The sequence below is a fragment of the Somniosus microcephalus genome, chromosome 23 (genome assembly GCF_052327205.1).
Source record: "Somniosus microcephalus isolate GS21.2 chromosome 23, FLI_Smic_1.0, whole genome shotgun sequence".
Classification (NCBI taxonomy): domain Eukaryota; kingdom Metazoa; phylum Chordata; class Chondrichthyes; order Squaliformes; family Somniosidae; genus Somniosus; species Somniosus microcephalus.
The window spans coordinates 13,218,033-13,231,510 of NC_141009.1; the positions used below are offsets into that span (position 1 = coordinate 13,218,033).

The 13,478-nt window shown below is 47.4% G+C and overlaps 1 protein-coding gene across 1 annotated transcript in view; it reads right to left on the bottom strand.

The window, feature by feature from the left end:
- golga2 (golgin A2) overlaps positions 1-13,478 on the bottom strand; it is a 100,082-nt gene that overhangs the window by 26,779 nt on the left and 59,825 nt on the right. The window contains exons 20-23 of the mRNA XM_085965416.1: positions 11,213-11,431; positions 3,783-3,896; positions 1,264-1,488; positions 579-681 (exon numbers count right to left, since the gene is read on the bottom strand). Of these exons, the coding sequence (XP_085821542.1) occupies positions 579-681; positions 1,264-1,488; positions 3,783-3,896; positions 11,213-11,431 (661 nt within the window). The remainder of the gene's footprint in view (positions 1-578; positions 682-1,263; positions 1,489-3,782; positions 3,897-11,212; positions 11,432-13,478) is intronic.

A 13,478-nucleotide genomic window follows, 5' to 3' on the forward strand; every position in this document is an offset into this window, starting at 1 on the left:
GAGGTGAAGAGAGGGAGGGAGAGATCGTGAGCATCCCAAGTAGCCCTTGCTTATCTTACTTGGGGGGCATGAAAACTGGCATTGGCGTAGGTCGACATGCCAACTCTCAGCCACAGAATGGTGCCTGGGCGCCAAGGAGTGAGAGGTGATGAAATAACAAAACAGGCTGAGTAACAAACTCATGTATGGTACCCACCCCTTTTAATTAAAGCTTTTTTTTTTTTTAAAAGCCAAGAGCAATAACTCACACGTACCTTGTTCAATATTTAAATTAAAAAATGGAATAGCAGTAACTCCAGAATTTTTTTTGTTGCTTCTTGTCTTGATACGTGTTATCTGGAACACTTGCTCAATGACAAATCATGAGAGAGTTAGAGGTTTCAAATTACAAGACAAGTTCACACACCAATTACACACTCAGTGGAATCAAACGGAGGGGGCTTGGGGTGCGACAGGACTTTGATGTGGGTTAGAGTCCCCGAGCCTTGGTGAATATACAATTTAGAACTAGAGACGATGTTTACGAGGAAAAGCAGCTTTTAAAACTATGCTAGAAGTGAAAGCTCAGCTTCCCACACCTTCTACTCGAAGCTGTGGACTGATCTCGTTCAGCTCCGCAGTCAGTGTGCCGATCTGTGCCTTCAGTTCTTCGTTTTCCTTGTTCAACAGTTCCACTTGCTCCTGCGGAAGGACACAATTTATTATTGAAAATAACTGTGGAGACACGCTCCTTCTGCCCCTTTCCTGTCGTCTACCACCACTTTAGCAGTCTATACTGGCAGAAACGTGCAGTCTACTCCGTTCCTCAAACATTAGATCTCATTCATCAAATTTGACGTTGCTTAGTCTAAATGGGGTTGCATCAAATCCTGAAATGAAACCTGGAAGGCAGGAGTGGCGGCTCGGCCTGTTCCCATTGCTGCTTTGGCAGATTCTCACTTCGAGTTTCACTTTTTTGCTTTTAAACTTTCTGTATCTTGCTTGAATGGTCACCCATTTTGCCACGATTCATTCTTGCTGGGTATTTCGATAAAAGGTCGTCGAGTGCTGAATGTAGTAGAACTGGCATTACAGGGCCGATACTCCCAAATTAATGGATGGAAAAATCATGGGGATCGTGCCCACGACGTCCCAATAATGCACTCTCGGCAGGTGAGGTCCCTGCTGGCAGCACACATCCAGAAAATTACATGTTTACGTCAAGATTCACTTAAAGCCCCCAAGATAAGCAGCTCTCTCTCCCCAATGAACCTTTAATCTCACCTTTGTCACCAGGAGGTCCTTCTGGTGCAACTCGATGTGGACTTTCCCTTGTACCTCCTCGTGCTGCAGCCTGTCCATGAGGTGTGTCTGCAACAGGTTCTGTTTTTGGAGCTCCTCTCGCTCGGCCACCAGCTGCTGGTAGGCTGCCGTGTACTGTTGCAAGTGAGCATAGAACTGGTCCCTCTGCCCCAGTAAGGCCTGAGCTTCCTGCGACTTCAAGTCAAGCTGTGGAAACACAAAGTGGCATTGGAACGTCAGCTGAAACAATTCAAACAGCAATGCTCACACAAGCAGGGAAAAGGTTCATTTTAACAAGGGGCTGTTCGCTGTCTTCATAACGGTCAAGGGGACAAGCAATGCACAGACTTCAAACTCTGTTGGGTGACCCGAGTCAGTTTTTAGACGAGGCTGCTAGGCTAAGCACCATGGGGGCGGGGGCAGAAGGAGATTCCCCGTGCACCATAGGTGACAAAAGCATACACTCCACGTTGGATGAGACAGTGGGAAATGAGGATTAGTGGCTTGCCCCATTTGGATTGTGCATCTTTGTAACGAATCATTCACTGATGACAGGTGGCTATATAGAAGGCAGTAGCTCACATCAGCCTGGCAGCAGAAGCAAAAAAGGGAAGGGGGAGTGGCAGCGGAAGAAGTGCCACTGTTCAGGGCAATCATAATAAACTTTATGGGCCGGAATTTGCAGTTGGAGGCGTACCTCCGGAGTACGCCTCCGACCCCCAAAAAATCCGAACCTACCTGCTGGCTCCCGAGCTTCGGAGACTTTGGGTCCTGGGCCTGCAGGCATACGTCTATGCAGAGGCCCACAGATCCCAGGGACGCAGTCGGTTCGGAAAGGAGGGTTCCTCACATGCTTATGACAATTCCATTTACGAACGGAATAGCATATGAGTAATCCCCAAATAATTAAATAATTTATACAACTGCAATAAAAATAAATGTTCCTATTTAATTAAAAAGTCCCTTTAATGAAGCATTTACAATAAAATAATTGTTTGAAAAATAATTTTAAATATTTTAATCCAGGCCAAAATTTGCATAAGCTAGTTTTGAATGTGTGTGTGGATGATTTTTTATTTAAATTTTTTTAATTTAACACTTTTATTAACCCTTACGCTGGTGAAAGCAGGCTCTACGCCTGCTTTTACCAGGCGTAAGGGTTTCGTGGGCAGTAGTTGGGCAACTCTGCGCCAGCGAAAGTGATATTTGGGTCGGTTCGTATGATCGGTCAAGGCGAACCTTAACAGATCGCAAGTTCCGGGTTTTCATGCATGCAGAAACTGGGAACTTGCCCCCTCAAAATCCAGGCCATTATTTTAAAATGTACAGAACTTTTCTTCAGCTTCCTGACACCTGCTACTTTTTAATGTTCCACATCCTATACGCCATTTTTTGCGCATCCATCAGGAGTAGTAGACAAGATAACTTTTTCCCGAATGTAATAACTCAACCTGCTAGAACATTCATTCTCCTTTCTACAATACAAAAAAAAAGACATCTTTTGTATTAATTTGCTTCTACAGTTCAAGGTAGATGTGATCATCCTGACTGAATGCCCTACGCAGCGTGCCTATAATGGGCAATCTCCTAATCTTTACCCTCATTCCTTGTTAGGGAATATATATATATATATATTTTAATAACATAGATTTTAATATGATTAAACTAATGACTGAAAGTGCTGATTGTGCTTAAACAGCCACAGAAAAAAGGACCACATTTAAGACTGTAGAACAAAGACATGGTGTGATGTATCAGATCCAATCACAGCGTGGTAACGTCACATCGGCTGATTCAGCTTAACTTTAGAACAAAGGAATGAGTGATGTATAAGAGATCCAATCAGTGTGAAAATGTCAGATCGGCCAATGTAGTTGAACCAATCATGGCTCTGCATGCATGCTGCTGAGCCAATGGTAATAAAGGGACGGGTACATTTGCTGTGATCTGCTGCTGTATAAAAACCAGCCATTTTGAACATGCTTGTTAGTACAACAAAGGAAAGTCAAACATGTAAGTCAGTGCTGCAATAAATCGACTATTTAAAACTTACCACCGGACTCGCAAACTTTTATTTTAGTGTGTTGACCTCAGATCAGTGCGGTTCACTGAAATTACCTTTCAAGCTGTTGGAATCGAAAACTCAGTGCCCCTCCTGCAGAGAATTAATTTGTTCTGCTGCACAGTGCACATTAGCCAGCGTGTCCTACTTTTGCAGGAAATGTTCAGCTTGTCACAAAGAGCGTGCTCCAGTTCCATGTAATCAAAGGCAAACTGTGCACTCCAAGGTGCAAAAACTGAGTGCATCTGAAAAGATCTACCAGACTCATGAATAAAACTTGCATAGGAGCAGAGTGTAATATTAATGCAAGCTTCCTGCATATAGCAGGTGCTTTGGTATGAGCGATCCCTCCAGTAAAACTGCAACTAGGTTAAGAAGCGCACAATGTAACACAAGAGTAAATCACTTGACATTTTCGCACTTTGGGAGGAATCAATACCTTTTCTTTCAAATCCACCACGTCCTCTTGCAACTGTCCTATCCTCCGAGCCACCTCCTTCTTTAGGTGCTGTTCAGACTGCAATGCACTGGTGAGCTCCATGTTCTCGTTCGTCTGTGGACAGTTAGTGGAGATCATACATAAATTAAACACTGCAAGGCCCTGCAGTCCTTCAAAATAATGCTTCACACAATCCCCATGTAACATGGCATAAAAATAGTGCGTCCCTCATTTGCATAATTTGCTAATGTAGTCAAATAATTGCTTTCAAAAGACATGCAAAAATTAGCATTTCGATTTAAATATAGAGTGGAGCTTGGAGAGGGCGAGGGTGATGGAAATGTAGTGCTTGGTGCAGGTGGGGGTTGAGGCTGCAGCGTTTTGAATGACTTAAAGCTTGTGATTGTTGAGGTCGGAAGGCGACCTTGAAGAGCGAGAGAGAAATCCAGCCTCAAGCTGAAGGGGGAGTGGAGCAGATAGAGGCATCGGCTAGGGTTTCGGCAGTGGGAGGAGAGGTGAGGTAGGAGCAGAGGCCAGTAATGTTGGAGGTGGAAGAACGTGGTCTTGGTAACAGAGTAAATGTGGAACAGGAAACAGAGCTCGGGCTTAAGTAGTTCCGCACTTCCTTGCAGTCCGTGGCGGCAGTTGGAGAGGCTGATGAGTCAAAGCCAGAAGCATACGAGTGCCAGCAGGAGCCAAACAGATTGCCTTTAGGTTCTGATACCAGACAGACAATTGGAGAGTGTAGCAACAACCTTTGGATCAATGGAGTCCTAAAAAAGAACCACTCTGTCATCAGCATGTGTGTGGAATCCAACCCCACATTTTAAATTGGCACCAAGGGGTTGCATATAGATAGTAAAGAGGCGGGGACCAGGGATGGATTCCTGAGGTATACCAGAGGTGACTATGCAGGTAGAGGAGGATAAGCTATTGAGGGTAATGTGGCGCCCATGTTGCACCAGGTATGAGAACCAGTAGACACGAACAGCATGGAGTGGACTGCAGGGGAAAGATATTAGAGGAGGCTGGAATAGTTAACGGTGTAGAAGGCAACAGAGCGAAACAGCAATGGTTGCTGTCACACTAGATGTTGTTTGTGACTTTGATCAATGGGGACCTGGTGCTGTGAGGGGCAGTGTGGGAGCCAGATTGGAAGATTTCAAATAAGCAACAGTGGGAGAGGTAACAGCATAGTTGAGAGGCACCAATGTATTCCAAGACTTGAGAAAAATCTGGAGATTGGGCAGTAGTTGGAGAGAGTGGAAGGGTTAAGAGTGCATTTCTTAAGGAGTGAGTGACAGTGGCAGTTTTGACAATGGTCAAATCACAATTCTAGGCACTGCAATGAGTGGCTTGTTCTCAACGTTTCTGTGAATGCTACTCTGAAACGAAGATCCAGTGGAAGAGTTCACGTGGAAAATTTGAGAAGGGTGCATTTACACTGTAAAATGTAAATAAAATGTGGAAAATAAACTGGGGGAATTAGGAGCCATTCTGTCACAGGAAGATTTAGATTTAATTGCACTACCAGATTCTTGGCTGAAATCTGGCGGGTTACAATATTTTTTTTTTTTTTTTTAAGAAGGGACTGAATAGATAAGGGAGGAGTGTTACATAGACATAGAAGATAGGAGCAGGAGTAGGCCATTCGGCCCTTCATTCAACGAGATCATGGCTGATCATCCAAACCCTAGCACCCGGTCCCTACACCGACAGCCATCCCACCCAAGCCCTATCCCCGTAACCCCACGTATTTAATCCCCCCTAACACTAAGGGTCAATTTTTTTATCATGGCCAATCAACCTAACCCGCACATCTTTGGACTGTGGGAGGAAACCGGAGCACCCGGAGGAAACCCACGCAAACACGGGGAGAATGTGCAAACACCACACAGACAGTCACCCGAGGCCGGATTCGAACCCGGGTCCCTGGCGCTGTGAGGCAACAGTGCTAACCACTATGCCACCGTGCTGCCCCTGTTGTAATATTGGTGAAGAAATGACAACACAGAAACAGGACGTTGGTGTATATCCTCCACAAGCAGTATCTAATCCCACATGTCTGTCGTGATCCCATATCCCTTTATTCCCCTTTCTCTCAACCCATCAATCTAACCTATTCTTAAATGTTGACATGGTCTGTGCTGAAATCTCTAACTCTGGCTGTGCATTCCGCAGCCTCACGACGCTCTGTGCAAAAATAAAAGTTTCTTCCTGTTCTCTATCCCAAATCTTATTTCTATGTCGTCTCGTTCTAGACCCCCCTCAATTACTGGAAACAGTCTGTTTCTATTTACTCTGTCCCAATTTCATAATTTTAAAGGCCTCTATTGAATCATCCTGTAATCTCCTCTGTTCGAACAAAAAGAGCCCCAATTTTTCCACAGGTGCTCTGTGAACTATATCTGGAGAACAGGAAAAAACCACATCTGTACAGAAGAGATGTGACCATGCCATCGCTGACTGTGCTGTACACTATTGTCTAAACATCTTTCCAATAGTGTGGAGCCCAAAACTACATACAGTACTCCAACAGAGGTTTTGTATAGATTCAGCATTATATCTTGACTTTTATATTCTATGGGGGCGAAATTCAATATTGCCCAGGAATGGGCGCTAACTTCTGAAATGTTTGAGATTTAGCGGCAGGCGCCAATGAATCTCGCTGCACGCAAAATTCAGTGTCATCGCTCAAAGAAAGGATGGGAGCACTAAGCGCTAATGACCTAGCTCAGTGGCATTAGATTCAAAGCACTAAGCAATTTCAGGTGCAGTCTAATCAGTAATCATCATTGACACAGGCTCTTTCCAGTTCTTAAAGGGGAGGTTCAATCATGCTGCAGAATCTCATTCTCCACATTGCTGGTCCTGCAGCTGTCTCAGCACACAGCAGAAGGCCAAGGAGAAGGAACCAGACCACTGGAGGAGGTGTCATTACGGCAGATCAACGGCCCAGGGAGAGAGCTCGCAGATTCTGCGACCAGGCATTGGAGGCATTGGTCTTCGCTGTGGAGAGACGGAGGGCGGTGCTGAACCGGCAAGTGGCAAGAGGCAAATGCTTCAAATGCTACGTACTGCCATCTGAACCTCAGTCTACACACACTGCCCAAAGCACCACACCCCCAGCACTCAGCCACCAACAATCTGCACCTACCAACACTCTCCCACATCTCAGCTATTCAACTATGGCAGGCACATCTCCCAAACACATTGCTCCACACTTACTCACACACTTTCCTCTCTCTTGCAGGCTAAGGCCGCTCACAACGGGAGGGAGCAGGGGCGCACAGGCGGGGGACAACCTGATACCCAACCACTTTGAGCTGGAGGAAAGAGTGCTGCAAATCTTTGGGTGCCAGGTGGTGGGCGCCGTGGCCACCGGTGATATTGACCCCCTTGGGGACAATGGTATGTTCATCCCTACTCCTCCTTCTCACAGCTCACTTCCCTCTCACCCCACAAGCCTTTCCCACTTTCCAGCTAATCATGTCGTATGCATGCCTTTCTACATTCCTGCACCCTCCCCTCACCTTAACCCGACTCTTGTGCTTTTACGCTTTCAGATAATGAGCAAGCAGCTGAGCAGCCTGTCCGAGGGTACCAGAGAGAGTGAGGCGGAAGAAAAGGACGAAGAACTGCATGTCTCACCCGCAGGCACCAGCTCAGATACTGGCACTACACGTTCTTTGGAGGCTAGTATAGTAGCGGGATCTGCACAGGGTGATGCACTGGGGATGAGCAGGCGGCAGCAAGGCCAGGGAGAAAGGGTAGCTCGGGAGTCGGCTCCCCGGAGGGCGAGTTCGGCGCGAGTTCTGCTGCACAGGACTCAGATGAGGACCTCGATGGGGAGGCCTTTAGAAGGTGATGGGCATGCACACGGAGATGATAGGTGCAATGGCAAGGGTGCCCGAGCAATGGTAAGGAGCGTGGAGGAGTCCGCCTCCAACATTGCTCAGAGCTCTGCGCACACCATGGAGCCCATCATTTGGAGTCTGCAAAGGATGGTAGACTCCCAGGGAGACCGTGGCAACCCAGACCTCATGCCGGGTGTGATGGGCGATGTCGCAGCTTCCAGTGCAGTACAGGCGAAAGCCACGCAACGTCTTCGTGCTGTAATGCAACCTATGCTTGGTGCCATCAATTCTCAAGACTGCTCTCATGCAGTCTCAGCTTGATGCCACGCAAGCTCTGACTGCTGCCATCGTGGCTGGGTCAACCACGGTGTTGCAGCAGGCCAGCAATCAGTGTTCCAGTAGATTGGTAGTGATGCTGAGGTGCTGTCCCAGGGGAGCGCCAGTGGGTCAGTGGAGCAGGAAGCTGCTGTCCTCTCAGGATGACAGCAATCCTGCTCCCACCGCTGGCACTCCGCCATTGCCCTGGTCACTGCCCGTCATCCAGCCAGCCCAGACTGCTGCCGCACATGCTGAGGTGGTGCAGTCTATAGCCGGGCCTTCCAGGCCCAGAGCTGGTCGAAGGTGTCCTGCAAGGCCATCTGAAGTCTCCTGCACGGACACTCAGCAGCCTTCCACCCGCCATGCTGCAGCCCCTGGGCCAACACTTCGTAGGAGCACTAGAGTAGGCAAAGGCACTACAGGACTGCACAAGGGTGAATAACTAATGTTGTTGTTGTAAATATGCGTTCACTGATTTTTGATAAATTAATTCAGTTTGGATTCTTTTGTGGTGTCTCTCATTTCGGCTTTGCGCTGTGATATGGCCTGTGACAGGGATGGAAGGAACAACGGGGATCTGGGGTTTCATTTATTGGAACCTCAGTCTGTTGAGGCGGTCATGGACCGCCCTTCCAGAAGGCCGATTGAGTGACTACCTCCTCCCTCACGTCTGTTCCTCCTCCTCGTCTTCCTCCTTGTCGGCCTCCTCCTGAGGTGGTCCCGCAATCCCCGGTGGCAAGGGCTGGGCCCTCATGATGGCCAAGTTGTGGAGCATGCAGCAGACCACGGCGAAATGAGACACCTGCTCCAGCGAGAACTGGAGGGCTCCTCCCGAGCAGTCAAGGCAGCGGAACCATTGCTCGAGTACCCCGATGGTCTGATCGATGATGTTCCTGGTGGCAGCATGACTCTCATTATATGAGTGCTGGGGTTGCGGAGGGGAGTCATGAGCCATGTGGAGACCGGATAGCCCTCGTCTCCAACCAGCCAGCCGCGAGCTTGATGTGGTGGCTGGAAGAGGGCTGGCACATCGGTCTGGCACAGGATGAAGGCATCGTGGCTGCTGTCTGTGGTCGCACACCAACTGCACATTAAGTGAGTGGTAGCCTTTGCGGTTACGGAAGATCTCAGGATTGTTATGTGGTGCCCGCAAAGCCACTTGGGTGCAGTCAATGGCGCCCTGCACCATGGGGAATCCCGCTATCCTGGCAAAGCCATAAGCATGCTCGTCCTGCTTCTCTCTGGCGATGGGGAAGGAAATGTAGCCCCTTCTACTACTGTAGAGAGTCTCTGTGACCTTCCGGATGCAGCGATGGATGGCGAATTGCGAGATGTTCGCTAGATCACTTGTTGCAGACTGGAAGGAACCGCCGGTGACCTTGACTGCCACTGAGAGCGCCGTGGTCGACCTGACCTGAGGCTCGAGGTTTGGTTGCAGGAGGTGGCAGAGTTCTGTGACCACCTCCTTGGTGAAGCAGAGCCTTCTAATGCACTGCTCTTTGCTTAATTGGAGGTAGGAGACGTGCTCTCAGAATACCCTCGGAGGGCAAGGCCTCCTGTTGAGAGCCCTGATGGCCCTCCTTCTCCTTCTGACCATATCTTCACAGAATCACAGAAACCCCACAGTGCAGATAGAGGCCATTTCGGCCCATCGAGCCTGCACCGACACATATCCCACCCAATCCCCGTAACCCCTACACCAACACATATCCCACCCTATCCCCGTAACCCCACGTATTTAATCCCCCTAACACTAAGGGTCAATTAATCATAGCCAATCAACCTAACCCACACATCTTTGGACTGTGGGAGGAAACCGGAGCACCCGGAGGAAACCCACGCCAACACGGGGAGAATGTGCAAACTCCACACAGACAGTCACCTGAGGCCAGATTCGAACCCGGGTCCCTGGCGCTGTGAGGCAACAGTGCTAACCACTATGCACCGTGCAATCTTTCTCGTTGCCTCCACTCCCTCCGCAGTAGATCCTGGAGGGCGAGGTCGACTGCCAGTACAGCCCCCATTAATGTAACAATGTGTAGCACTTTGAAATTGTCAGAATAAATAACAAATTTTTAGTAGCCACAACACTCCTGATACTGAAGAACCTTTAAATGACTGAATTAAACTCTTGCACATCACAAACTGACAAGGAAGCAGTGAAACAGCACTAACCTGACAGCTGCGACTCATCCCGTTAAATAGCGCCCTGGAGCCACTGTCCGCCTGCTTCAAGCCTCCTCTTCCTGTTGCTGTTGGGGCAAGGCGCTAAGGCAGGGGGCGATAATCAATTTGGCAGATCAGGCGCTGAGTGAACGTTGCATGCTCACTGACGTCACGATCTGCCTGGCACTAAAGCCCCAGGCGCTAACTGGTAGTTGCAGTGCTAAGGGGCGACTGGATCTGGCGTATGGCGCTGGATTCGCCTCGCCCCAGCGCTGCTTTATTAGCGCCCTCGCCAGGTGCTAACGGGAGGCGCTAAGCAACCGAATGCCTCCTCCTATATCTCTTGCCATAAAGCGTAGTTTCACTATTACTTTTTTTTTAAACTAAATTGTACCACCTCACACTTACTGACATTGAATTCCATCTGCCACTTTTTTGTCCATTCCGCCATCTTATTAATATCTCTTTGTAGCTTCCTTTGGTCCTCAGAATGATTTACTATTCCTCCTATTTTAGTATCGACTGCCAATTCGAACATCACTCCGTCTAGCTCAATATCCAATTTGTTGATATAAACAGTAAACATAAACAACGCGAGAACAGAACCCTGAGAAATTATTTTCCCACTTAAATATTTATCTAAAAGTTGACCTAAAACATAAGAAATAGGAGCAGGAGTCAGCCATATGGCCCTCGAGCCTGCTCCATGATTCAATAAGATCCTGGCGGATCTTCTACCTCAACTTCACTTTCCCGCGCCCTATTGATCTTAGTCTTGAATATACTCAACTAGCAGATGTTAAATTAACTAGCCTGTAATTATTTGGATTAGCTCTGTCACACTTTTTGAAGATGGATATTACATTACCACTGGATTTATACAACTTTAGTGTTGGTGCAAAGTTGAAACCACTTCACACTGATCAAGAGTGCAGTCCAAACACACCCAAAATGTAAGGCAGAACTTCAGGACTTTGAATACAAGGACTTAGTGAATCCATTTGGTGTCAGGATTACTGATAAAGATTCACAACATATTTGTGAGTAAGGACACAGGGTTTTACAAAGAGGTGACAATATAATACGTACAAGTTTGACAAAGCCGTTTTGGAGTTCTGCTAGCTGTTCCTTGAGTTCGCGGTTCTGCGTCAGTGCCCTGCTTATCGTAACCTTGTCGCTCTGCATGTTTTCCAGCAGTTGCTTCCGGTCCACAGAGTCGTCATTGTAGCGCTGCACTGTCCGCTCTAGTTCCTGCAGCCTCTCTTCCTGCTCCTGGTTCAAGCGACTCAGCTGCTCATTGTCGCGAACCTAAAGAGGCCAGCGATTAACAAAAACAAATTTGTGCACTCTTAAAAAAGGACGCGACTGCTACCAACAAAATAAAGTGATTGCACACGCGCAGTTCCATTACATTTTGGTCGTTCTTGCTGGACTTCCCATAGATGAACAGAAGAAAATTAAAATTAAAAGTTGAATTTGTTAACATTTATGCGCAGAGATTGCTTCTGCGCAGGAAAGAGATCGCTGAACTGAAGAAAATAAAAATTTGTCAGCCTTTGGTAGCTTCTGCTTTGTTGGCAGCAGTCACTCTGCTTAAAAAATTATTCTGCCGTTGCTACATGGCTATCACGTTTGTCCACTGGCACTATAAAAGACCACACCATTCAGTCAACTCTGTGGACTATAGCTGGACAACTGGGTAAAGAAAAACATTGCTGTAAAAGAGATGTGTCCATGCCATCACTGACTGGTCACGATTAGACTGAGACTTATTCCAAGCCCCACTTCAGCAGCAGAGCACATAATCTAAGCCAACAATTCACTGGGAATGACGGTACCGGACATGATATCAGTGCAGTACGAGAGAGTGCTGCACTGTTTGGAGGTGTCTTGTCTTTCAGATAAGATGGTAAACTGAGGCCCTGTCTAGGTGCACAGATGGAGGTAAAAGATCCACTGCACTATTGAAAAGAATGGGGAGCGTTCCTAGTGTCCTGGCCAACATTGATCCCTCAAACCACCACCAAGGCAGAGTAACTAGTCATCCATCTCATTTGCTGTCCGTGGGACCTTGTTGGGTTCAAATTGGCCGTCGCAATCTGCCTACAAAAACAGTGGCTACACTCCAAAAGTAATTTATTGGCTGGGTAACACGTTGGGATGTCATGGGGCCATGAAAGGCACCCTACAAAGTATTCCCTTTCTGTCTTTGCATCCAAGTGGATTTGCCTATTATACTATGGTGATCAGGCAGGCTGGAGAGAATGACTTTTATTTTAGAGGCGTCATACTTAAATCCAGTGTATAGTTAAAAATAATAGCGCTGTACCAAAGAATGCTGCATATCACCCCTCTGCTCCCCCAAAAGGTGGGAAGGTTGGTACTGGGCATCACTTTGAAAAAAAGTAATCAATCATTCAAATTAGCAAAGTAATACAATTTTGAAAAGAAGGGTTGGTCAAAAGTGGATAGATACTTGACAATTTTACAGGAGCAACCCACCAAAATTAGACTGAACTCATTAACTGCAGCACGCTTGGTCATCCTTTGAGAACTGCAGCCAACGTTGCTGTATTAAAAAAGGAGATCCAACTGGATCGCTAGCTGGGCGAATGCAGAAAAGACAGACCTGCATTTATATAGTGCCTTTCACGACCTCAGGACGTCCCAAAGTTACAAGTACTTTCGAAGTGTAGTCACTGTTGTAATGTAGGAAATGCGGCAGCCAATTTGGGTTCCACAAACAGCAACGTGATAATGAACAGATAACACTTTTTTTGTGTGATATTGATTGAGGGGCAAATATTGGCTATAATGCCGGAGAGAACTCCCTGCTCCTCTTCAAATAGTGGCCATGGGATCGTTTACGTCCACCGGAGAGAGCAGACGGGGCCTCGGTTTAGCCTCTCATTTGAAAGACGGCACCTCTGACAGTGCAGCGCTCCCCCAGCACTGCACTGGAGTGTCAGCCGAGATTTTTGTGCTCAGGTCTCTGGAGTGGGACTTGAACCCACAACCTTCTGACTCCGAGGAGAGAGTGCTGCCCACTGAGCCACAGTTGAGAGTCTTCTACTCAAAGTATACCTACGAACTGCCCCAAATACACAGAGCAACTATTACAAAATTAAGGCAAGAGGGAGTCTCATGCAGATGAGTTCCCTCTTTTCCTTTGATTGGTCTGCCCATACAAGGCACTACGCTCAGGTTACAAAGCAAGCAGATAACCTGTCGCCAGACTTGTAGCAAATCAGCCTTACAGGTCATAAGGTAGGTATTCTGAGGAATGCCATCTCGCCTACTCGAGCTCATCAATGCACAAAGAACTGCATTCCTTGCTCCCACACTCTTAAACGAT